Source organism: Podarcis raffonei, chromosome 17 (assembly GCF_027172205.1).
Source record: "Podarcis raffonei isolate rPodRaf1 chromosome 17, rPodRaf1.pri, whole genome shotgun sequence".
Taxonomy (NCBI): domain Eukaryota; kingdom Metazoa; phylum Chordata; class Lepidosauria; order Squamata; family Lacertidae; genus Podarcis; species Podarcis raffonei.
Window position 1 is genome coordinate 34,027,811 of NC_070618.1, and position 26,389 is coordinate 34,054,199.

A 26,389-nucleotide genomic window follows, 5' to 3' on the forward strand; every position below is an offset into this window, starting at 1 on the left:
GGATCTGTTCCGGAGCCCTGTTCGCATCTAGAAGCAAACGTAACTAGTGACGGCGTCACTTTTTGCCACTTCTGCGCATGACGTCATTTTGAGCCTGTGCACATGTGCAAACGGTGAAACCCGGAAGTAACGCGCTCCATTACTTCCGGGTTGCCACGGAGCGCAACTCGAACGCGCTCAACCCGAAGCTCATTCAACCCGAGGGATGACTGTAACTGGTTCTGTCCCAACTGGGCTAGACGATTGGAGCACTTCCAGAGACCTTCCAATCCTAGAAAGCAGGTCTAAGTTCACTGGACTCACAACTGTGCATTGTGAGCACCATACTCATGCAGAGTATAAACAACACAGAAGCTTGCTGTGAAGCATAACCTCTTTTATTTCTAAAAGCTACTGCAAACTAAGACTACTGGCTTGCATGAGTGTTACAGCTCTCACTCAGCCATCTAATCACTACATAGATAACACACAGACTCCCCACAGAGTCAGGCAGGAGCGGAAGAAGCAAAGAGCAGTTTCCGCCCCCTCTTTTCTCAAAACATTATATCATACCAGGCCTTTCATTAAAACCGGTCCGTACACAAACCCCCGCGGGAACAAGGCCTCCTCCTTCACCTGCAGGTCGAAGGGAAGCAAGGAGGGGGTCCAGCTTTCACGCCACTACCCAGGTCGTTCCAGGAACAGCATCTTCCGCGGAAGCCTGAAATCCGCCCGGCGCCTCCAGCCTGAAGGATGTTGGCCAGTGTCCCGCCCCTTCCGGCAATCGTCGCTCTCATTGTTATGGCAACCCCGAGGGTAGGTTGAAGAAACCGGCCAGCTGCGTCCCGACTCATTGGTCCAGCCTCGTGTCGATCATGATGCACTTCCGTCTTACTGCAGCTCTCCGACCAATCGCCTCCAAGGGGGCGGGAAAGAAGCGGAAGTGGGTCCCCCCTCCCCGTGCAAGCGCCTACGTGAGAAATCTCGATTTTTGTCCCTGCTGATTTTTCGCGGGCCGGCGGCGACGCGCACGTCGAACGCGATTAATTTTTCCCCCGTTATGATATTGTTATTAAAGGGCCCCTTAAGAAATGACGTAACCCCACGTTAGCCCCGCCCTTCCAAACGGTGAGGGGATTCAACCCCCAGCCTCTGAGGGAGAACCCGGTTGTCGCTTTGGCTGAAACCAGCGCATTCTGCCACATGACGTACTCTCCGTTTCTCCAATGGAGGGGCTTGAGGTTTAGCGACCTTGCCTCCCTGATTGGTCCAAGGACGGCTTCTCACCCCGCCCCTGCCATTCTTTAATAGGTCGCAAACCACATATCACGCTCCTCCCCTCGCTTGCCACTCGAGGAGCACCCTGGCACTCAAGCTGCAGAGCCCGCCTCTTCTTAGCTTTTAATTGGACGGGCGTTGAGGCCGCCTGTTTCCTTTTGTACCCACTGGCCCTTTGCCATGCCAGTCACCTGGAGCCCCTAAGCGATTGGTCCTCCGAGGAGAGGTCGGAGGGCAACGGGTTGTAGTCCCGCCTCGCGTTCCCAGCGTGCAGCGCGGACGTGTGTCTGTGAGTGTGTGGTGAGGGAGACGGGCAGAGTGCTCGGCCTGCTTCCCGTGTTGAGCCTTCGGTGCCCCGCTCCGTCTCCGCCGCCATGTCGGACTATAACGCCGGCGGGCCGCCGCCGCCCTCAGCTGGGCCGCCGGGCGCCGGTGGGGGAGCCGGGCCGCCCAACCAAGGGGGCGCCGGCGGGGCCGGCCCGGCCGGCGGAGCGGCGGGTCCCGGACCTGGCGGGATCCGCAAGGACGCCTTCGCCGACGCGGTCCAGCGCGCCCGGCAGGTGAGGGAGCTGAAGCGGACGGGGGAGGGCGGCCCGGCGGCGAGGGAGCGGGCAGCAGCGGGGCATCTCTCGCCTCCCTCCCTATCCTCACGGCGGGCCCCGGGGATGGCGATGCTGGAGAGCGACTCTCCACATGCAGCGGGGCTTGAGGAAGGACAGTCCTGAGGCAACGGAGCTCTCTCGGCTGTACCACTTCAGGTTAAAAGCGCGCGCGAGGAGTGGGGGGGGGGTCAGTCCCTGCACGCAGAAAGGTAGCTGCACAGTTCTCTCTGGCACGTGCAGGAAGCGTGGAGATGGTTCCCTCTTCTCTAAGGCGCGCTCAGGTGGAATGGCAGCGGGATGGATTTTACCCACAAGCGTTGCATTGTTACTGTAGCAGGCATGGACCTTGATTGAGATTTCAGACGAGCTGTTTGAGGCGTGTTTTGAGATGATGGGCTTCTTGAGCTAAGGAGAGGTTGGGTGGCCATCTGGCATGTATGATCTAGTTGAGATTCTTGGGCCCTTTTAAAATATGTTTTTTGGGGGGTTGAGTTATTGGGTTGTTGTTTAATTTGATTAAGTACTTTGTAGTTTTATATTATGATTTTATCCTGTGAACCGTCCTGAGACCTGTGGGTGTAGGGCGGCATATAAATTCAAGAAATGATAAAATAGAAATTACTACAATTCTGATTCTATGATGCAGTCATATTTAATTCATGTTAAAAACTTTTCTGGTCCCAGAAAACTATGGAAAGGGCTGTACCGTATCTCCTTCTGTAATGTTCATATTTTCTGTATACAGGTAGTTTGTGGGTGCTTGAAAGCAATATGAAAATGAAATGAAAACTTGATGTTCTGTGGAAGACAGAGTAGTAAGGTTGAATAAGGAAAGAGCTTGCTGATATGTATTTACAAATAGTTAAGGCTTAATTCAAAGCCAGCCTCCACTCTCAATACAATGTCACTGTCTACCAGGAACTAGTCCCTGTTTCGGTTTAGAATTCGGATGAAGGTTTCCAGTTCGGAGGGGAGTGTTTCTGAGATAGTTTCTGTGCATCTTGTCTTATGAATAAAGTTTGGTAAGTAGGGTAAAAGGTTGTTCAGAATGGATAGTTTAGCTATTTGTCCATACTTTTTATCACTTTACTATCTTCCAAGTTGCTTGGGTGTTGGGAATATCTCATTATCATTAAAGTCCTGCGGGGGAAGGTTACCCTACTTATCTGGGGAGCCTCATGGCTGTATAGGATTTGAACTCAGTCCCCTTTTCTAATATCTGGTTTCCCTATGAGGTTTTGTTTTGTTCATCATTCATGCAGTCTGGAGATAGGAAACTGCTAAGCAAAGCTGAGGTTGCTGCACGCAGTATTTGATTTATTCTTCTGAAATGACTTGTAAGCAGGCTGTAGGAGAGAGATTTCCTTTTAGAAGCATCCTGTAGGGAAGGGCTATGTAAATAGGAAATTTGGGTTTCTTTTGTTTCGATCCTGAAACTTTCTTTGGTATGAGAAAACTATCAGCTATCTGAAATGTAACGGCACCACTTCTTTTAAGCATTCCATCGTAGAGTGTCTTATCATCATTAGCTAGTGAGCTGTTCTACATTTCAGCAGTGTTTTCTTAGAAATCAAAGTATTCAAGAAGACACTGGATTTCCTCTAGTTGAAAACTGATTAGGCCCTGGTATGATTTTCATGCCGTGAACTATTTATTTCTCACCGTTGGAACACATTACAGAGTGGAAAAGGCCTGAAATAGTTTTGTTCATCAAATTTGTTGCATTTATCCATGACGGGGGGCGGGGGAAGTTTGTCTAAAAGTAGGATTTCTATACTGCCCTTCATCTGAGGATCACAGAGCAGTTTACAGTATAAAAACGCAGAAATATGTAACATAATAACAAAACAATAACCCCCCCGCCCAAGTTTAAAAGGCCATAGATTATTTAATCTGCCCAAGGCCTGGGTGAATAGGAATGTTTTCATCTGGTGCCTAACTATATGTAATAATCCCTGGGAGCATTCCACACTGTTGCTGTCCGCTGGACTTCTAATGGAGAAAGCACATGAAGAAGGGACTCAGGTGATGATTGCAGGGTCCGGGTCTATACATATGCGGAGAGGCAGTCCTTGAGATAGTGTGGTCCTGAGCCATTTAGGACTATACATCAAAACCAACATTTTGAACTGGGCCTGGAAATTAATTGGTAGCCAGTGCAGTCGAGCCAGGATTGGTGTGATATGTTTAAACTGTCTTGCCTCGGTGAGCAACCTTGCTGCTGAATTCTGCACCACCTGAAGTTTCTGAACCTCTTCAGAGGCAGACCCTTGTACAATATGTTGCAGTAATCTTACCTAGAGGTTACTAAAACGGTAAAGGACCCCTGACAGTTAAGTGCAGTCGTGAATGACTCTTGGGTTGCGGCGCTCGTCTCGCTTTACTGACCAAGGGAGCCAACGTTTGCCCGCAGACAGTTTTTCCAGGTCATGTGGACAGCATGACTAAGATGCTTCTGGTGAAACCAGAGCAGCGCACAGAAACACCATTTACTTTCCCGCCGGAGCAGTACCTATTTATCTACTTGCAGCACTTTGACGTGCTTTCAAACTGCTAGGTTGGCAGGAGCTGGGACCAATCAACGGGAGCTGACCCCGTCACGGGGATTCGAACTGTCAACCTTCCGATCAGCAAGCCCTAGGCTCAGTGGTTTAGACCACAGCATCACCTGCGTCCCTTAGAGGTTACTAGGGCTGGGCAATATATTGATATAGTGTCTGAAACCAGTTTGAAATCTATATCATCATATCACTTTCATAATTTTTGACCTTGCCCTTGCAATATATCACAAATTTTGTGTGTGTGTGTGCGCGCGCTGTGCTGTGCAAAAATCACAATGTGTGAAAAACCATGAAGCCAGCCAATGCCTCTATATAGCTCTGTCCTTAATTCATATACAGTGATACATCAGTATATAGTGATGTTTAGCTGGTTGAAAACCAGATATTGCCCAGCCTTAGAGGTTATCAGAACATAGTGTCAGGATCGGGGCAACAGCTGGGCACAGCCAGAGCTGATGGAAGGAACTCTATGCCACAAAGACCACCTGAGCCTCAAGCAACAGCAATGGATCCAGAAGTACTCCCAAGCTATGTACCAGGTCCTTCAGGGGGAGCGTAACCCCATCAAGAGCAGGCCACCTCCCAGCCATCTGTTCTAGGGAACCGCCCACTAACAGTGCCTCAGTCTTACCTGGACTGAGCTCCAGTTTGCTGGCCCTCATCCAGCCCATTACTGAGGCTAGATAACTGTCCAGCACATCCACTGCCACCGCTGCAGATATAAATGAGAAGTAGAGCTGTGTGTCATAGATTTGACTATTGAGCATATTTTTAAAGCAATTTTTAAGCATTCTACTTTTCGTGATCTATTTTTCTTGGGAAATTCTGTGTTCTCCTAAACGAAACATGAATTTAAAGGCTTTGACATTTCTATGTAGCTAGAACTTGTGTGTCAAGGAGAAAAGGTCTTATTTTTAGGAAGTCGTGCAGGGATAACATATACTAGTATAAATCTCTCATGCCTGTGAGCCATATATTTGCCTGCTTTTGTTGAAGTGAGAGACACTGACCATCACAGATGCCTTTCTGCTGCCTCCAGCATTCCCTTATTCCGAATAGGATTCCTCGCAAGAAAAGGGAAAAGTTGACAGATATGGCCTCCAGTGATTGAATAAAAGACTTGCTCACCAGGTCCTGACATAGCACTGATAGTTCTATTCTATACTGTGATGCTTTGGTGTTTATTTTAGATATTCCCTGACACAAATTCAGGGGAAATTAATTTTTGTATTACAGTACTTTTGCAACTGGCTTGATGAAATTCAAATTCTCAGAACCTTGGGGGTTTTTATAAAAAAAATGAACATTCACTATATTGATTGATGAGGTCCAGTAAGTATACTTTTACATAACCAGGAAACCGTTACCTGGTTTGGACTTCAATCTAAGCCCAGCGAACCCATCACTTAGCACAACCATTTTACTCCTACTTTGTTATTTTTGCGGCTGCAAAACAAAATAAACCTGGACTTCTTGTTTAGAAACGATGTTTCCCCTTCCACTTTTCCCCCCGCTGCTGGGACATTTATTGTCAGATTTGATGGGTGGATTTGTTTGTTCCTGCTAATCAACAGAATCACTGCAACCCTTTCCTTACAGTATCAGTTTTGAAGTTTTAAGTAGGCTGCTGACTTCCTTGTTTCAGATTCTTTGCCCTCTCTTCCTTGTTTCAGATTCTTTGCCCTCTGGATACCCTTTGTTCAGTCAACTCATTTCTACAGTTAGTCCGTCTTAGGAATTTGACACAGTTTTTGTCTTTGGAGCCCTGTGTTAGTAGTATTAGACTTGCTGTAGTTCAGATTAGATAAAATTGATAGTTTGGCCTTTTTTAATTTTAAATTCTCTGTTTCTTTTAAATAACTATGTTAATATGAAGTCTGTGTATAAGCATTCTAGTCCAACAGTTACCTGTAATTCCTCCTTCCCATAGATTCAGCTGGTTAAGACAATCCTGCTAAACCTTGAATAGCCATCCAAACCCAGCACTCCTGTGATCCTTGCTTATTTTTCTGGTTTGTTAACCAGCACTAGAATTCCCCAGTTCTTGCCTAATACAAAACAAGATCTTCACTCTGAAACTGGAGGGCAAGGTAAAATTGTTTTAAGTGATTGTCCAAATCAGGTCATTCACCAAGTTCTAAAATTTGTGACACTGACCTTTGTAATGTCAATAAAATTGACCATTTTTGATACGGCAAAATCTCTCCTTCACTTGTTATTTCTTATATTTTATTCATATACTTTTTCTTGGTTTTTCTTCATCTTTATGAAAATGACAACTTCTATACTTGTTCATTTTCACAATTGACACCTGCAGTCAAAACTTACAGGTTCTTTCTGCAATTCAAGCACTTTTTACAAAATTAAAATAGTTTTTATATTTCAAATCAGTAGTGTTCCCTTCCACTTTAGCCCAATTATATTGAGCTAAAAACAGTTTCCTGGTCCTCTTTGCAATTTTAAGCCCCAGGTTTCTGTTGAAATTATTACTGTGTCCATCTGTCTCCTAATTTAATATTATATTATTGCATACATTCTAGATAGCAAACCTTTATTTTTACTGAATAGTCATTCCTCAAAGACTTGTTGTTCTAGCCATTCTTCTACCAGCATGTTGTTGCACTGAAAACTTTAATACTGTCTGTTAAGTTATTTATAAAAAGGAACCCTTCCATTCCACATCTTCAGATGCTGATGGCATAAGAAATAAAGTGTTTTGTAGTCATTTTTTAAATAGTTGATTACCTTATATTTTCTTTAATAAATATTATCTAACTATACTTTCCTTTAAAGCAAAATTAAACCCAATACTTTCTCGAACCACTGTTCATAAAGTCAGCTAATAAGCCTATATTAGCCACTGATTAGTCCTATGTTCTCTTGATAAACTAAAAATAAAGCTCCAAGTAACATCTAGCATGTCCTTCCTCACTTTCTGTCCACTTGTTCAATGAGGCTTGTGCCCAAGTAAACGTGTGTAAAATTGCAACTTCAGCTTCTTTTAATGACATCTCCCTCAAATACAAGGTCTTAATGCCACCCATAGTCATGGTTTGATTTCTATGTTGTTTTTCCACATACAAAATGTAAACAACTGTTTCAATAATACTTCACTTCAGTAGCATGTTGAACATTAAATAATAAGCTAGAAGCTCAAAACATCTGCTGAAAGTCTATAGAGATAAATTAGCCAAGCCCTAAAAAATAGCAGAAGTAATACTAAATTTGAGATACGCAAAAATACATTTGCAGTACCCCCAGCCAAAATGGAAGCAGCTCAAGTTATCCTCAGAGCTTCTTCATTTCATCTACCAAGTAGTGACCTCTTAATCTCTGGACTTCCATTTTAAATGCAGATCTTCATGAGATCTGTGGTTTGTATCCAGCAAACTCATCTTGTAAAGTGCAAGGATTTCAACCTGCGTATTTAGATGACTTCTCCCAACCCCCAAGTGTTCTGAGGATTCCTCTAACCTTCTGGAGCAGATATGGAGGGGTGGAAGAGAGGGGGGTGAGGTCCTGCTGTGCGGGTAGAAATCATTGTTCTAAAGGGAAGACTTTACCAGTTGCTAGCATGCTAGCAACCACAGGAAGGGAAAGTGCTTTGGTGCTCAGGTCCTGCTTACAGGTTTCCTACGGACATTTGGTTGACTACTGTGAGAACAGGATGCTGGACTAGATGGGTCATTGGCCTCATCCAGCGGGCTCTTATAAAAACATGCAACACATGACTTCATTCAATATGATCCTCAGTCTGCTTTCTTATCAAATATTCACCCAGTTTCCAGGTCCTCTACTTCCTTTTTTATTTCCATTGAGTAACTAATGAGAAGTGATGAGCAATCTGAAAAAGTCTTCATTCCCATTTTACATAACAATATGTAATAAACAATATGTTTTCTGATACTACGTAACAAAGCTTTACAATGTTTGAATACAAAAACAATCAATCCTCAAGTGTGGCTTAAAATCAATGGTGTAGACTTATATTTGGGGTTCAACCACCACCAAAACTCAGCTGAACTCAACTTTTCTAAAGTCTGTTCAGAGAGATTTGGCAAAATATTGGAGGACTTATTGATTTTTGGACTTCTCTAACTTGGAAATCCGTTGTGCATTAAAGTCGCTCACTGGAATGATTTTTATTCTGATAAAAAGCTAACAATCACGGTACCAATCTTGTTTGGTTGTTGGGTATATAAATATGCACCTGCCCCTTCTCTGAAACCTCTCTCTTTGGCGCCATGATTGTATTAGTCGTGTCCTCCTGATTGGTCCTATCCTGTTTAAACTTCTCTTGACCTTCAAAGGCTTTCCATCCACTTGCTCTTATTTAGTAAGTTAACTCTTCTCCCTCTCCATGGCCCTTGTTATCCCCTTTCTGCTCTCGTATTCATCCTCCATAAACCCAATCTGTGTTGCCACTCTGCCATGAGAACTCTTTACCGTCAGGCATCCACCTGTCTTCCCTCAATATTTCCCCCTCAATTCTTGTTACCTACATTATAGCCCTGGGTGCAGAGTCTGTTCCTCTTTATTTGATATACCGTAAGTATACCAACTGATTCTATGTGTAGCAACTAGAGAGGAATAGTATTGGCATCCCCCTCACTGAATTTCCATTTCTATAGGCCTTACTGTAGCAACTTTCAGGAGAGGCTGGTTCAGAGAGCTGCAGGCATGCATATTTGGCCACAGGTGAGGCCAACCTTTGGCCTTCTGTACGTTTAAGGGTTGTGCAAAGGCGTGAATTTTAGGAGATGTAGAGGTGTCACAGTACTGCAAGTATGGAAAACCTGCCCTGCCATAATTCTCTCTTCCTTATTGTTAAAAGTATTGGGAGTTCTAAAGAGGAAAGGAAGCCATTCCTGGCAGGGAATCAGTGCAACTTTAGGCTTTACAGTGAGCTGGTGTGAAGGTCAAGTTCTAGAAGGAATTGGGACTCATTGGGGACAAGCTGTTGGCTCCTTCATTTGAGTATTGCTGATATGTTTTGTGGTGCAGAAGTAGAGTGGTATCTGATGGCTAAAAATGTTGATGCTTTTCTTTGGAAGTTACGTATTCAGCAAGCTGAAAATCTGAAAGCTACTTTTGTTTCATTGATGTAAAACATAGCAAGATAACCTTGTGATGGGGCAAAATACTAAGTAGAGTTGCCATAACGAAGTTTCCTTTTTAGTTGTACGTAAAAATTATTCTTGAAAGAAAATATAAATGCGGAAATACTTAGAATTTAAATGTTGTTAACCACATTTTTTGCAAAGAGTTAGGATTGACAGCTACATCATTACAAGATACAGCTGTACCTCAGAACTCGAATGTAATCCGTTCCGGAAGACCATTTGTCTTCTGAAACATTCGAGTTCCAAGGCATGGCTTCCGATTGGCCAACAGCTAGGGTTTTGCACAGTGGAAGCCGCGGCAGATGTTCATATTCTGAGGAACGTTAAAAAAACAGAGCACTTCCAGGTTTTCGGCATTCGACTAGCCTGTGCTTTAAGAGGGCTTTTAAAACTCCTGTATGCCAAGGAAGGCTTGAGAAGAAAATACCATGGTGCTCATGTTGTCATTTTATCATAAGCAATAGTGCTACTGTTCTGATGAGAAAGTCAAAGTTACACAAAAGCCAGCTGAAAGTCAACTTCTAGCCAGGCACGTAGCAGAATGGTGTGTCAGAGCCAGATCTTAGAGAAAATAACTTGTATAGTCAATGTCACCACTGAAAAAACTGCACTCCTTGTGAGTGCCTGCTGAATGGCACCCAGGGTAAGACTTCATGTGTTGAACGGCATCATGTGGGTCACATACAAAAGAATGCTGTCTTTGAGATACCCCATTCACAAATGATTTAGGGCTTAAAGGTTAAAATCAGTACTTTTATGTTAAGCCCAGAACAAGCAATCAGATCACACAAAATTAGCGTAACATTCATCAATTGTCTTACTGCCAGTCCATCAACCAGTGCAAAATGCTGCTGCCAGTTTAATTTTCAGAACACTTCTTAAAAGCAACACCACACAGAGAGCATGACAGTAGTCTAAATAGGAGGTAACTAGTGAATGAATTACCATGGTGAGATTTAATGGCTTGCCATTTTTATATATTTAGACCACTTTGGGTGTCAGGGAACTGCCATCGGAGCCTAGGATGGAGGTAAGGCTCCCTGACGATGCAGGAGAAGGAACCAGCAGGGAGAGAGAGCAAGCTTCCTTTGAGGAAGGAAATAGGAGGGACACCAGGAAGCAAGAGGAGACTGCGGAGGGAGGGCTCCAAGACTCTTCCACAGAGAGCAGCAGGGAGAGCCCAGGACCTCCGTTGGGCACGCCCACTCTGCGCAGGAGACTTCCACGCAGAGAGGCTAGGCGGAGACTTGGAGTGAAGGAATTTTTATGTTGGAAGAAGTTCAGAAAATGCCCACTGTCGGATTCTGCCAGTGACTGAGACAGTCATGGAGAAAGGGCTGTCCAGCCAGGGAAAGGTTTATCCAGGCAACGTTGCCTAGAGCTGCAGCACCCTTTACGCACAAGCAACCCCCAATTCCCTTTACATTGGGCTTAGGAAAAGCACAGTAATGTGCCATGTGTTGCAATGTATACTTAAGGACTTGATGTTCCTGGGTTTTTGAAATGATTGTGTATTAAACCACTTGCTCTTGGTTCTTTTGATAAGATTTAGGGAAGACTAACTAGTGTCTATTCTACTTTCAGATAGCAGCTAAAATTGGGGGGGACACAGCCACAACAGTGAACAACACTACACCTGACTTTGGATTTGGTGGTCAGAAGAGACAACTAGAGGATGGAGGTATGTGAGACTGACCCTAGTGGGACACAGTAAATTAAACTGGCAATACTTCATGTAGAACTCTGGATTCTTAGGAGTGTGAAGTATACATACACACACACACACCTTGCTAAAGGTCATGCAGTTGTGTTAGTATGCCTGAATATGAATGTGTTGTTGATATAGTTATCAGAGCTCGTGAAGTTTCCAGAATATGCCTTCCATGTAGCTGCAATCTTGACTGTTAGTTTTGAAAGCTGGAAGAGAGGAGAGACGGTATTTCAATTTTTGAAAAAGGTGACTTATTTATTTTTATTTTGACAGACCAACCAGAGAGCAAGAAAATGGCTCCCCAGCCAGAACGTAAGTATACTTTATTATTAAAGACTTCTAGAATAATGTGTGTTAACTACGTGGAAATTCTGTTCATATTTATTTTCATATTGATACTGAAAAGTGGGAGTACATGTAAGCTAATTCTTTTGGTGGGGAGAGTTCTATGGGATTAGGAAGGTCAGCTTTGCATTTTAAAAACAGGACCTTTTAAAAAACAGCCGCATCAGCAGACTGGGAAACCCAGTGACTGATTTATAGTTTACCTTCAAGAATGTGGATTCATAACCAAACCCTTGCTTTGCTTTCCAGCCATGCCACCACCCCCTCAGCTTGGACCGATTCATCCTCCCCCCAGGTAAATTACCTGTGTGCCTCTTCTTTTTCTCCCCACATAGGCTTGAGCTGGAAAGGTTAAATCAATGCTAAAAGTATTCAGCTTGTGAGTTCAGGTTGACTGCAAGGGGGCAGCATTTCAGTACCCCCAAAGAGAAAAGGCTGCTTTTGTTGGGTGAGGTTGGCATCCAGGTTTGTGAGTGATGTCCCACTAAAAGACCAGTCACTCCCAAGCACTTGCGTGCCTTGGTAGGTAGTGAAAGGTTGTGCTGGTTGGCCATTTCTTAGATACTCACATTCTTGTGTAGCTTCTGGTTTTGTAGCTATAGTTTGTGAAGCCTGTGTCTGAGCCTTGTGGGCAGATGCTGGGCTACTTAGTTTGCAGCAGGTTCTGCCAGGTTGCATGGGTGCATTTTGCACGGGTGCATGGTGATTTCCTCAGAGCGGTGCATAATTGCTCAGCCACCTTCCTGTCTGCCCTCCCAGGAGGAGGAGGAAAGCTCTCCGTTTTTGCTTCTTGATGGATGCTGGTAAACACCAGCTCCATTTCTGTAACCCTCCCACTCCTTACTTTAAGCTGCCAAACTTTCCCTTGCAGGTCTACAGTGACTGAAGAGTACAGAGTACCTGATGGCATGGTGGGACTCAGTGAGTATTAGACAGAGAGGGCAGAAATCTGCTGTTGCCGTAGTTGAAAGACTGTCACTTTACCTTTACTAACTGGTGCCTTCTTGATTTTTCAATGCCTGTTGGCTGAGCTTTCCGCAGGGAAGGCTCAGGCAGGCTGGTTTGTTTTGTGACCCTTCTGTGTGTCTTTCCTGAGAGATGTCAAGTGTTTGAGTTGACCCTGTGTGCTTCAAGCTGTGTATGGCACGTTGCTCCAAAGATGTGGGGTGGGTGTTCTGCTCAATAAAGTGCTCTGGCAAGCCTTCAGTTTAATTAAATTGGTAGGAGCTGGTTGCTGAGGACAACTTGAGGCTGGTATCATACGAGCACTTTCCATGCGTAGCAAGACTTTTGTGAGTTGAGCAGCAACATAGATTTGCCCTGGACACTTCTGAGGCTCAGGATGGGAGTGCTGCAGTGAAAAAGAGTTCCTTTTTTGGATTGCTTTTGGCATTTGCTTTGGATTCATCAACTTTCTGTGAGTGATCCTGACTAAGGTAGAAGGCCCTGCATTGGCCTTTACCAGAAGGAATGGTGGCTGCAAAACACTGCCTGAAGCAGAGTTTTATCTTAAGTAGGGAAGGATTGGTTCTCAGAAGGCATTTTTGTTTACAAGCCCTGGTTTTAAATTGGCTTGGCATTCAAGCTCTGAAGGCTAGCAGAGAAATTGGTTGAAACTTGAGCGCTAAGGTTCTCATTGACCTCTAGTTCTTGTAGGCTATCACACCTCTGTGGCATCATGAGACCCTGGAGTTCTTTCTTTCATGTTTGTGTGAACTTTGTTTAGGAGGAGCAGTTGTCATCCTTCACTTGTATCTCATATAAACAGCGAAACTTGATTGGATTACGTCTCCACTTAGCTACTGTCCCCAATGCACATATGCACACAGCCCTTCATGGGGTTTTATTTAATGTTAGAAGATCCTGTCCATCTCTTGTGGAGAGGAGAGAGGGAAACCTGTGTTGTCTTCAAGCCTCCCTCTTAGGAAAATGACAACTGCTTTTATCTCAGGCTTGAGTTTCTTAATGCCCCTCTCCTTACTTTGCAGTCATAGGAAGAGGTGGGGAACAGATCAACAAAATACAGCAGGACTCTGGATGCAAAGTACAGATCTCTCCAGGTAGGTGTGAGAATTGCATGGGGTGTCTTCCAGCATATGGAGCTGCAGGTGTTGGCTGTTCCTTTTGAAGCCTATAATCGTGGCAGCAAGTAACTCAATGGATATAATTGTGGTAAAGAATGTAGTTCAGGAGACAAAGTGTCTTCTGAATATGCTAATATACTCTGCTAGAAAATAGGAGGGAGGAATCTTGTTGAGGTGGCATGAATACAGTATTCTCACAAGGCAAATGGTATTTTCTAGCTTCTGGTAAGTTAACTTTGTTTGAGTGGGGAACCATTTCAGTTGCTAAGTTTACAGGTGTCTTCACCATTTTCAGTCCTTGTACTACTTCCTGTTGACTGATCAGCATTTTCATTATAGAGAAGTTGCCCTTAATAATGTTGTGCATGTGTGTGAAAGACCTACTCTTTCAACGCCAGTTCCTTCATACCCTGTGGATGAGAAATGATTTGGAGGAGGGATCAAACGCTGAGGAAATGTGTTGATGCAAAGAGATGTCTCCTGATGGCCTTTATTTCCTTCTGCAGACAGTGGAGGAATGCCAGAGCGAAGTGTGTCTCTGACAGGATCACCAGAATCTGTGCAGTGAGTAGCCTCTTGTCCTTTATCAATACAGTCGTATTTCGGGTTACAGACGCTTCAGGTTGCGTTTTTTCAGGTTATGGAACCGTCGAAACCCAGAAGTACTGGAACAGGTTACTTCCGGGTTTCGGCGGTCACACATGCGCAGAAGCACCAAATCGCAACCCGCGCATGCACAGACGCGACACTGCGGGTTGCGACCGTGCCTCGCGCATGGATCACACTCGCACCCCAAACGTCCACTGTATGTTATTTCAAAAACATAAGAGAAGTAAGTGAGAGGGGGAGAGACAGGGTGTGCCAAAAGAATCCAGCCTCCAGGTGGCATAGTCAAGGACTGTGGCCGAGGAGCAGGGCATGGCAATCAGGAAAACAATTGGGCCTTCTTAGTAGCAATATTCAAATTGTGGAACTTCCCCCTGAAAGCAGTCTAATTGGCCCCCTCTCTCAAGGTAAGGAGGACAGCAAAGACTTTTTTTATTTGACTGTGCCTTTAATCTGTTTTTGGCCTCCATCTGTGATGGTGTATTTTTAAACTGATCCAGTTTTATGCCTCTCTCTTTCTGCTGATTTAACAGATGTATTTGCTTTTACCTCATTGTTTTTATTGTATTTTTACTGTAGAAGCTGCCTTGTTGTCTCAAAATATGGTAGAAAATTTCAAGAATTAAAAAAAAACTTGGCAGGACTTTGTATCTCAGCACACAAAGGCCATTTCATTGTGATGGGCTTTTTATGTTCCCTGTGGGGAAGCATCTGAGCTCCGAAACATGTCTGGTTTGACTGACATTGGTGGGTGGGGTTAAAAACTTACTGAGAATTGCAGTTGTGGCACCACTGTACCTGGCAGACAAGCAGGATTTTTCCTGTTGGTGTTATGAATGACATAACATTGTATAGACACAAAATGCAATGTCATTAAATCGGTCATTACTATCCAGAGCAAATATAAAGTGCTTGTATTCGCAACTTGAGCTGGTTAGGTTACCTGTTGTGTGATGTTGTGGAATCAGCACAACAGCAACACTGAACTACAGGTGATTTGAGAACGAAGAACACTGCTGTGAGTTCCGTTTCATGTTATCGTACCTTCATAATGAAAGAATAGAGGCTGTAAGCCCTGTCACTCACCGCCATGTTGTTTGTCATTCCACCTCTTTGCAGGAAGGCAAAAATGATGCTTGATGATATCGTGTCTCGAGGACGTGGTGGGCCACCTGGTCAGTTCCACGATAATGCCAATGGGCAGAATGGTACAGTGCAGGAAATCATGATCCCAGCTGGGAAAGCAGGCCTGGTGATTGGCAAGGGAGGGGAGACCATTAAGCAGTTGCAGGTGAGGGCTATGCTGTGCTCCCAGCCCAATCCCTTGCATCAGAGCTGGTGCTTGCCCTCTTTTTACTTGCCTCCTTTCTTGCTTACAGCACTTGGTTTCTCTGACCTCTTGGGGCAAGGATGGTTTCTTGGACTGGAGCCTCCTGAAATTCAAATTGATCTTACTTTAAGTCCTGTCCAAGGAGGCAGGGCTCGCAAGAATTCTGCACATTTGTGTAACCCGCTTGACCTCTCGCTTTCTGCCAATGTAGGAACGAGCTGGAGTGAAAATGATTTTAATTCAAGACGGTTCACAAAACACAAATGTAGACAAGCCCCTTCGGATAATTGGTGATCCTTACAAAGTACAGGTAAGCATTTTGAATAAAAGCCGAAGGGGTGAAATTTCTTGCTTCGCAATAAGTTAATTAACTTGTTTTTCTATTTAGCAACAATGATCAACAATCTCTTTTGCTTTAGTAACAAAAAAATGCCAATGAAATGTTATGTTAAAGTTACCATTTTTCCGTTTGAGTGATCAGTTGACCGTGGTGGTGGTGGTGTTTTTTTAAGTAGTTAGATATCCAACCATACTCTCATCATTGTGAAAATGGCTGCATACTCACAGTTCAGACTCTTGCGCCGGTGGTTTCCTGCCATGACTATTGCAGCCTTCCTTTTAGACTTGCCTTGTTATACTTTGGTCCCCTCACTCATCTCCCAAACTCTGTTGCAAAAGTCGTTCACCTCTCTCCTTCATACCACATGATGTGCCTACTTGAATCCCTGCTGTAGTTTCCCATCAGTGCATGATGCTACCTTTATACTGAGTTGCTAGTACAGCATTAAACTGGGTTACTTGAACTGAGACTTTTAACTAGCTACCCCAAAGTTTGCCCTTGCTGCACTGCGCTCCAGTGATAGTGACTAAACTGCCCAGCCTCAAATCCAGGTATTCACAAGTACAAAAAAGGACTTCTTCCTTGGCGGTTCTCGTGCCGCATCTACCTTGGGAGAAATACTCTTGAGAGAGGTTCCCAAATAATTCCAACATTAATGTTCATGCTTCTTTGCAGCAAGCCTGTGAAATGGTAATGGACATCTTACGAGAACGGGACCAGGGAGGCTTTGGTGACCGAAATGAATACGGTTCCAGGATTGGTGGAGGAATAGATGTAAGGACATTGGCTTGGATTTGTTGGGACAGGGGGACATAATTTATAGCATGACATTTTGTGCTCATCTCCCCCCCCCCCCCCGTCTCTGTATTGATACTCACACTTCTCCAGTCCTAACATTTCTTAGAAATTTGAACTTCTCTTACCTGACCTTGGTTCTGCTTGTCATTTTCTTGCTTGCTCAGGTCCCTGTGCCCAGGCATTCTGTTGGTGTGGTTATTGGGCGTAGTGGTGAGATGATTAAGAAAATACAAAATGACGCTGGAGTTCGGATACAGTTCAAGCAAGGTCAGAAGACTAAATCTCTTCCCTGTCATGATCTGTCTTCATACAGCATGCTGAAACATCAGGCCTATTGAATGTTCTCTGGCTTTTCTCCCTATACTATTTGTCACCTATTTATCTGATCCTTTACCTGCTCTCCACAAGTTTTTGTCCCTGTTGTAATTACGTTCTACAAAACGCTTTTGAAAATCACAAAGTGAAATCTTTTCCCAGAGAGATCCCAGATTTAAGGGTTTACACAATCAAAGATCCATATGGGCTTGGTGTATTCAAATCTTGGCATGGCTTGTAGTACCCATTTCCTGAAGGGCAGTGTTGCCTGCTTTGTGTGTCTGGGTTCTCTAGGCTTCTTTGTGTGAACTGTGTGTGTTCTCCTTCCACAGAACTGGAGTGGCATATTGCTGCAGAGGGGAGAAGGTATTAAGGAAGCTAAATGGACGCTTGTCTCTCTCTTTTGAGAGCTTATGCTGTTGCTGCACCAAGTGGCTCATGAGCTAGTGGACTGGTTCTGAAACTTAATTGAATGTGGAACCTAATGAAGTTCCCTGTTTGGTTTGCATTATAGATGATGGGACAGGTCCTGAGAAGATTGCCCACATCATGGGTCCCCCTGACAGATGTGAGCATGCCGCCAGGATTATCAATGAGCTTCTCCAGAGTCTCCGGGTATGAAATGCAGTTACCTTGACCCTCAAAGCCTTGGCCCAGCATGTCAAGTAGTTTCAAAATCTTTTCAGTCATGTTTTGCTAATAAGGTGCTAGAGCTCCTCAATATCATCCCACTGAGAACTTGACTCTGGTTGTCTTACCAGCCCAAGGTAGAAATCACACCAAAAAAGTAGATGTTGCTATTTCTCTTCAGCAGACTTTCACGCTCTACCTTCAGGGGAGCCCTTTCCATGTTGACTTAGTTGTCAAGGATCCCCAGCATGTTTGACACATTATTCTGTGGCATGTTGGTGGTTTGTAGGTGTAGTGGTAGCCAGGCCACACTGAAGCCGAGGGCATCCCAAAATGCATTCAACACATCTCTGTAGCTTCGCATTGTACTGAAAAACTGTTGATGGTGGGCAAAGTGTCCTTCAAGGAAGTTTGCCATGAATGGTCTTCTCATTCAGGAACCCCTGATGAACTTTGGCAGCAGCCAAGGGCTCCCTATATAGTTTGGCAGCCACTGCTCTGCGGCATGTGCAGAGTCAGCATTACAGATGCACCCACTAACCACAGAATGTTTCCTTTTCCCATGAAGATGAATTGTGTTCCTGTCTTGCAGAGTGGCCCACCAGGTCCCCCAGGCTCAGGAATGCCTCCTGGAGGCAGAGGCAGGGGCAGGGGGCAGGGTAATTGGGGGCCCCCTGGAGGAGAGATGACATTCTCTATCCCCACTCACAAGTGCGGACTGGTTATTGGCAGAGGTAAGTGAGGTGGCATAATAATAATACCCCACTCATCTGGCTGGGTTTCCCCAGCCACTCTGGGCAGCATCAAACATTAATTTTTTTGCTAAATAGGGCTGCCTTCAGATGTCTTCTAAAAGTCAGATAGTTGTTTATTCCCTTGACATCTGATGGGAGGGCATTTCACAGGGCGGGTGCCACTACCGAGAAGGCTCTCTGCCTGGTTCCCTGTAACCTCACTTCTTGCAGTGAGGGAACCGCCAGAAGGCCCTTGGAGCTGGACCTCAGTGTCCAGGTTGAACGATGGGGGTGGAAACGCTCCTTCAGGTACCCATCACGTCCTGACGTTCTCTTTTCAGGTGGAGAAAACGTAAAGGCTATCAATCAGCAGACGGGAGCCTTTGTAGAAATATCTCGGCAGCTACCACCCAATGGAGACCCTAACTTCAAACTGTTCATCATCCGGGGATCACCTCAACAAATTGACCATGCCAAGCAGCTCATTGAAGAGAAGATTGAGGTATTTGCCTGCCCTTCACTGTGTGGCAGGCCTCCCAGATGGGAGCGAGCCAGGAATGTTAGTGACTGTGTTCTGGATGTGGCAGTTTCCACTTCAGGGATTATTCATCTCTTCCTTAGGGTCCCCTCTGTCCAGTTGGACCAGGACCTGGGCCTGGTGGACCTCCTGGACCGGCTCCAATGGGCCCCTTCAACCCAGGGCCTTTTAATCAAGGGCCACCTAGTGCCCCCCCTCAGTAAGTACTAAGACTGCTCAAGTGTGCCTCCCTTTCGGGCCATTTTGCCTTCGACACCCCTTTCAATCTTCCCAAACATTAAAATCTACACTTGCTGTCTTGGAGAGACGCTGGTGTACTGCTCAGTTTGATGTGCCCAAAAGTGCTGAGCCGAGCCTGAATGTCTCCGAAGTCCCCACCCTAATTTGGGGATTTTTCGAGGTTTATGCAAACAGGGTGAAAAAATGTTACCTTCAAGACACACTGCAGTACACCGTCACTTTCTTGACCAAACACTTAATAAGAGAGGGGGCATGGATCCACATAGTTTATGCAGAAAGAAGTTTTTCATAGAGGGGTTTGGCTTTAGGCATGTTCCTTGCTGCTGCTACCCTCATTGGCATCTTTCACCTTGAAATGGAAAACCATGTGACAGTGTAGCATCTGGTACCAAGAAAGTGGTACTAGGGCAATCTGGAAGGGAAACAAAACCACTTGCAAAGTTGGAGGGCTCTGCTGTCGTTGCTTGGTGCTGTTACAGGAGTAAAACTTGTGCTTCCAAAAGCTAATATATCGGATAAGACTTGCTTCTTCTTTGGGAAGGTAGAATAGACTCTCTCTCTCTGCCATTGGCAGGTGCTCATTGTGATGCTTTGCCCCTTGATAAGATTTGGTCTTAATGCAGTGCAGCTCCCTTGTCTACCTATTTCATAAAGGAGATTGGGCTGGATCTGGGGTGTCTTGCTACAGGGATTGGGAACCTGTCACCCTGCGCTTTGCGTCATCACTGGCCATGCTGGCTGGTGCTGATGAGCATTGGAGTACAGCAGCACCTTCCCTCTCCCTGCCTTATTTCCTGTAAAAAAATGAAGGCGCTCCAGTTTCCCTGTGCAGTTGCTTTTGGGGGAATTCAACGTTGCACTGTGTTGAACGTACAAGAGGGGTTCAGCTGACAAGACTCACTAGGTGAATCCCACCCTTTGTATTCTCCAGTGACTTCCTGGAGCAATTTGATTTGCTGCTCGGCGGGTTCCAGATTTCTGAATCCCTAGCCCTAGAGGGTTGCTTAGTGTAAATATTGCCAGTGACCTTTTCCCTCCTCTTATTTCAGTCCTGGAGGGCCACCACCTCCACAGTACCCACCTCAAGGCTGGGGGAACGCCTATCCACAGTGGCAGCCTCCTGCTCCTCATGACCCAAGTAAGTATTTGTATACCAGCCCTCAAGAGTCAATCGTCAGAATATACAATGCAGTGGTACCTCGGTTTTCAAGCGTCTCGGAAGCCAAACATTTCAGGTTTTCAAACGCCAAAAACCTGGAAGTAAATGCTTCCATTTTCGAACACGCCTCGGAAGTCAAACAGCTTCTGCTGCATGTTCCCCCCCCCCCATTGACTTTACAGACTGCCCTTAGCACCTCGGTTGTCAAAAGTTTCAGAAGTCAAACGTCTTCTGGAACGGATTACGTTCGACAACCGAGCGACCACTGTACTGTTGCCCATTCAAGGTTTGCAGGGGGGTGAGGGAGAGTGGCTGGAAGCATTCAGGTTTTTTGTGGTGTCTCCTGCCCAGGTAAAGCGGCGGCAGCGGCAGACCCCAACGCTGCCTGGGCAGCTTATTACTCGCACTACTACCAGCAGCCCCCGGGCCCAGTTCCAGGAGCACCGCCTGCCCCCACGGCGCCACCAGTGCAAGGAGAGCCGCCCCAACCGCCCCCCACCGGACAGTCAGACTACACTAAAGCATGGGAGGAGTATTACAAAAAACTAGGTAATTGACTATCCAGATCCTTAACCTCTTTTGATAGGAGTAATTTAATGGAGTAATTTAAGGGCTGCAGAAAGCACCTTGATTGAGAAACTACGCTGAATAACTTCCTTCCAGTCTCCCCTGACGAATAAATAACGTACTGACTCAAAATGCTTCACCATTTGTTTTCTGTTCCTGTTAAACTATTTCTGCACCTTGATTTGTGAACGTCATGGGGGTTGGTGCCTCTTAGGGATGGCCCATTCAAATCCAGGCATGAATGACCGACTTAATTAATTGGAAGGCCCTCTTAGGTTGATTCCTCAAGCCAGTACAAGTTTTGCCAACTGCTACATAATTTTGAGATTTTTGGCCACGAACAAACAAAATTTTGGCAAATTATGGTTAGGTTAAGTCAGCATAGGGACGCGGGTGTCGCTGTGGGTAAAACCTCAGCGCCTAGGGCTTGCCGATCGCATGGTCGGCGGTTCGAATCCCCGCGGCGGGGTGAGCTCCCGTCTTCGGTCCCAGCTCCTGCCCACCTAGCAGTTCGAAAGCACCCCTAAAAAGTGCAAGTAGATAAATAGGTACCGCTTTCTAGCGGGAAGGTAAACGGCGTTTCCGTGTGCTGCGCTGGTGCCGGCTCGCCAGAGCAGCTTCGTCACGCTGGCCACGTGACCCAGAAGTGTCTCCAGACAGTGCTGGCCCCCAGCCTCTTAAGTGAGATGGGCGCACAACCCTAGAGTCGGACAAGACTGGCCCGTATGGGCAGGGGTACCTTTACTTTACCTAAGTCAGCATGGCAACACTTATCAACAGCAGTACCATTTGAGGACCATTTTTCAAAGCAAGTTTGCTTTGTTTTTTGTAATGGTTCCCTAGGAGGAATTTTTCATCTTGGTATTTAGCTTGAATCTCTTAAATCTGCTGCAGGGAAGAAAGAGCTGAAGCCTTTCGGATGCTGAGAGTCACAAGGCAGTTCTTCCACGCTTCTGACTTAGGAGTCTTGTCAATGGACTTTCTTCTGTTAGAGGGGTGGGATTGCTACGGGTCAGGGGTCTATGTATGCGCTCCCTAAGGTAATCATACCTGCCACTTCTGGAGAGAATGACAAGCTCTACACTGTACTTCAGAAGTGCTCCATGCTCCTCTAAAGTTCAGCACGTTGTGAGCCAAGACATTGCTTCTCCCTCATTGGTCCTAGTGACTGCTCTTAGTAGTCGGTGTCACTGTAAACCTTTTAGAATCTGAATCCTGTAAGTGAGGTGGATCTTGAGTAGTTGAAAGCTTTGCATGACCAGGGTCCTGTTGTCGTTTGACACTGCCTACAGGCCAGCAGCCCCAGCAGCCTGGAGCTCCACCACAGCAGGACTACACAAAAGCCTGGGAAGAGTATTATAAGAAGCAAGGTGAGTTAAGGGTCTGAGCTTCCTTGGAGGATATGTCCTATAGCACTTCTGTCAGGCTGGGTTTGGAGTTACCTCCCTTGAGTGTCTTAAGGTCGCAGCCCTATACGCATTTATCTGGGAGTAAGTCTCACTGAACCGAGTGGGGCTTGCTTCTAAGCCGGCATGCCTAGGATTGCACAGTTAGTCCCTCTTTTCTTTTTGAAAGCAGCTCAAGTAGCTACTGGGGCAGGGCCAACGGCACCGCCAGGACCTCAACCAGACTACAGTGCAGCCTGGGCAGAATACTACAGACAACAAGCTGCGTACTATGGACAGACGCCTGGCGCTGGTGGCCCAGTGCCACCACCCACACAGCAGGGACAGCAGGTGAGTTGCAGAACTACAGCCAGGGTGGCCTTTCTGCTTCAGAACAGGTATCTGGCTCCAGGCCTGGCTCCACACACTTTCTACAAACTCCTGTGAGACATTTTGAGATGTAATCTTTTTTTAAGTTTGGGGTGGCTAGTTTATGTCAGTTCTTCCCTCCTGTCCAAACCAGCTGCCCGCCATGCCTTTTTAAGGTCTAATCCTAGAGGCTTTTGAGAGAAGACCTTGAAATGCCTCAAATATTTTTCTTAAATCTGGAGTGAGAGATCCAGGTTTGTTTGTTTTTTTCATCCCAATAGCAGAAGCAGTGTCAGCTTGGGAAGTATTATTGCCAGTTCAAAGAGGGGCTAGAGTATTCCAGATGAACAAGCCTCCAAAATCCTTGCCTTCAAATATGTGAAGTGAAACGTGCTAGCACCACCCACATCTAAGAGTTTTCTGCTCCATAATTAACAGCAGCAGTATCTGTCCACCTTCAATAGTGGAAATTTCCTTCCTGGCTTCATTTTTTATTCCAAACATTGATTTATTCAACCCCAGTGTCAAAAAGACTAAGCCATATTTCTTCAGTCCTACAAAACTTCCTTCAATCAAACACTTTCAGACTGGGTTCACTCCATGTCAGACACCAAAAAAAGGATGATTCTCATGTAGCCACCTCAAAGTTAAGACTAACATGCAAGCTATATGCTTGCGAGCAACATCAGGGTGCATCTGAGGTTAACCCAAATCCATTTGAGAGCCCAGGCTCTATTGTCACCTAATAAGGCACCCATATAATTTACATGCTGATCTAGTGGGGTCATTTTTAATGCCAAAGTTCCAACAAACAAACAAGGTACAATAAGTTGGTGAACAGAAATAATGTACAAATAAACCCTCTTTTCCTAATGGGGAGGATCTCTGTTTGGGAGCGGATGACCAGGAGCCTCCTGGTGAGTATTGTGTTAAGTTTTTAGTACAAGGTGTTGTAAAATACTGTCTGAGCTTTAAGGGACTAGGAGGGGGGGACACAGAAATGATGCACGTTTTGGGGGGAATTTAAGAAAATCTAATGAACACATGTGGAACATGAGCCATATCTACAAGTTGAGCAATCTCCAGCCCATGATGCGCTTTAGTCTTTCTTTGAAACCCCTGATTCCATCTGGTATGAGCGAGAAAAGCATACGCTGAACACATGCAGCCTGAATTACATGTTAAGCAAAGTTGACTTCATAAAGATAATTCTGTTCCTACTAGTCATTGGTAGAGAGGCAAGGAGAATTTGCCACCATAAAATCTAGAAACCTGTAGTTATAACCAAAGGAGAACTTTCATTTTGTGTCTGGTATGTCTCCAGGAGACTAGTTCCCAAACAGGTATCCTCCCAACTAGCAAAAGAGAACTGGTTTGTTGAATATTTCTGTTCACCAACCCCCTTGACCTCAAACTCTCTGTGCAGCGTGATTATAGAATCCAGAGCACAGAGTCCCTGATAAGCTTCGTCTAGCTGTTCCTTTAGTGACTGGCACTTCTCCAAAAGCAGGGAGATAGTTTTGTCAGTGGCTGGACAAAGGAGTTTATACAAATGAAGTCTGATTGTGGGGTTTGTACAGGTCTTAGTAGATCAAGTATTTGAGCTTTTACACAGCACACCAAGTAACAGAGCATGCAGCCATCTGTATGACTGGGCAGGTTCATGGGTGGAGATGAACCCAGAGCACATCCAGGGCAGTGAAGTTTAATTTAGGTTCCAGGTTGTCAGAGTTACAACATCTGCTACTATTAGGACCAGAGGATTGTAAAACAGGGAACAGGGCTCTAAGATAGGAAAAAGTTGCGCACTACTAATAGTCCAAAAATAGGCAAGGGTATACACATTAAGCAGATACTGTTACCTTTTCTGTGTGCTATGTTTTTGTTTCTCCTATTGTATAACAAATACTAAATAAAATTCTAGTTTTTAAAAAGGCAGCGACTGCATTCCAGATAACCAAATTCTGTACCTGAGTCCATGGAATACACATCCTTGCGGTTGCCCCTCTTGCTTCCTGCTTCAAGCTTCAGTAACAGGTTCCCATCATGTTTTTCTCCTTTCAACAGGCTCAGTGAGTTGAATGTGAACCTCCCCATCTCTGAGAACCTTTTGTTTTGGAAAGAGGTGGCTGCTGCAGGAAGTGACAGGGTGGGAAGGGAGCTGGCCTGTTGCTCTGATTGCTGGGTTTCTCCTGGGAATCTCAGCTACGCCGCCTTCAAGTCTCTCTTAAAATAAATCCAGATCTCCAAACCCCTAATGTTGAGCCAGCAGCTGTAGAAGATAGCCGACTAAAACCGCCGCCGCCAGACCCTATCCTGCCTGACACACACCTCAGTTTTCAGGGTAACACTTCCTCTTTTCTTTCTGTTTCGTTTTAAAAAATAAACTTTACAAGGAAAAGTCACTCTGCTTTTTAGTTAGAGTTGGAACATTCCTCGGACAAAGGTGTTGGTGTTTCAGACAAACCCTGCCCTGGCCCTCCATTTCTCCACTGCTGGGACTGATCTGTCGTGTTTTTTGTCTGTTCAAGAGGAGATTGAAACAAGAAATTGTATGCTCAATTTTTACTTTTTACCGCTCGTTTTTAACTTCACAAATAAATGATAACAAAACATCCCCCCGTGTCTGCTGGGTGGTGTCTGTTTTTCTCTCTCTGTCCATAGGGTTTTTTGAAGCTGATGTTTGTTCACAATATAGCTGTTGTAAAAGCCTGATAATGGTCATGAATTAAGAGCTTCCTGTGTTTTTATAGTTTGAGCAGGCATTTGTGCATTTTTGTTGAATAAAATGCTTTTTTGTTTTAAAGTCTCTGATGCAACCGTGTGTGTTTCAAAAGGTAGGGCCCCAGAGAGCTGTTCTAGCTTCACCACAAGAGCCCTGGGAATAAGAAGCAGGTTCCGACCTTTGGATGATACTGAGCTTGGGAGCAGGGGAAAGCTGCCTCTCAGGGGAGCTTTTTAGTAGACTAAGCTTTGGTTTGGTTTTGGGGACTCCTGCAAGTTCAGTTCATTTGGTGTATCATCTCTTGACAGTTTGAAAATAACAGTAGTCTTCTACTTGGATTTACAAATATGGGGGGGTGTGCTGCAGTGTTACACAATCTAAATTTCTGGAAGACTGCACCAGCTGCTGGAACCCTTAGCTGCTTCAGCCACCTATAATAGATCATGTCTCATCGTTTTGTGATTTGATGACACTCATCTGCGTTACTTAATATTTTCTGCTGGATCTGAATGTCTTGACTGACACGAACACGAAACAACATCTCCTTGAGCTGTTTTGTGACCTGCCAAAAACATGGCTGGAGCATAAATGGTGCAGATGAACTCTGGGAGAGTTCTGGCTCCAGAGGCTGGTGCAGTAGATTTGGAGACCCAACTATTATGCTCAGGTCTCCCAGGGTTGAACCAGTGCAAAACACTTGTTTGTATTTGGATGCAATGGTTCCCTTATTCTTCTGTGTCAGGTTATACAAAGGGGAAACGGGGAGGATTGTGGTAAGTGCCGCTGACGGCTTCTGTTCTGCTGAGCTGCTTGCTATTCCTACTCCCATACATCCTCACTTGTAGGCTGTAGAAGAGATCCTTTGTTGCAGGAGTGAGCACTCAGTGCTAAAAAGCACTACATAGCCTTTTGGATAGCCATGTGTCCATCCCCGCCCCCCCCCCCTTTATAATTCCCTCTTCGCATATAT

General features: G+C 45.2%; 1 protein-coding gene across 5 annotated transcripts; it reads left to right on the plus strand.

The window, feature by feature from the left end:
• Positions 1-1,555: 1,555 nt before the first annotated feature.
• Positions 1,556-25,500, plus strand: KHSRP (KH-type splicing regulatory protein). 5 transcript variants are annotated; one of them, XM_053371521.1, is made up of 20 exons: positions 1,556-1,817; positions 11,128-11,224; positions 11,528-11,566; positions 11,849-11,894; positions 12,471-12,520; positions 13,588-13,659; positions 14,190-14,247; positions 15,409-15,580; positions 15,831-15,929; positions 16,635-16,733; positions 16,922-17,024; positions 17,587-17,687; positions 18,271-18,436; positions 18,778-18,938; positions 19,058-19,173; positions 20,264-20,352; positions 20,725-20,922; positions 22,233-22,310; positions 22,516-22,676; positions 24,762-25,500. In XM_053371521.1, exons 1-20 carry the CDS (start codon positions 1,632-1,634, stop codon positions 24,768-24,770), a joined length of 2,100 nt encoding a protein of 699 aa, XP_053227496.1. In that variant the 5' UTR covers positions 1,556-1,631; the 3' UTR covers positions 24,771-25,500. The 5 variants fall into 5 exon arrangements, with proteins under 5 accessions (XP_053227496.1, XP_053227497.1, XP_053227498.1 ...); XM_053371522.1 differs by having other exon boundaries at positions 1,557-1,817; positions 22,519-22,676; XM_053371523.1 differs by having other exon boundaries at positions 1,557-1,817; positions 18,295-18,436.
• The last annotated feature ends 889 nt before the right edge of the window (positions 25,501-26,389 follow it).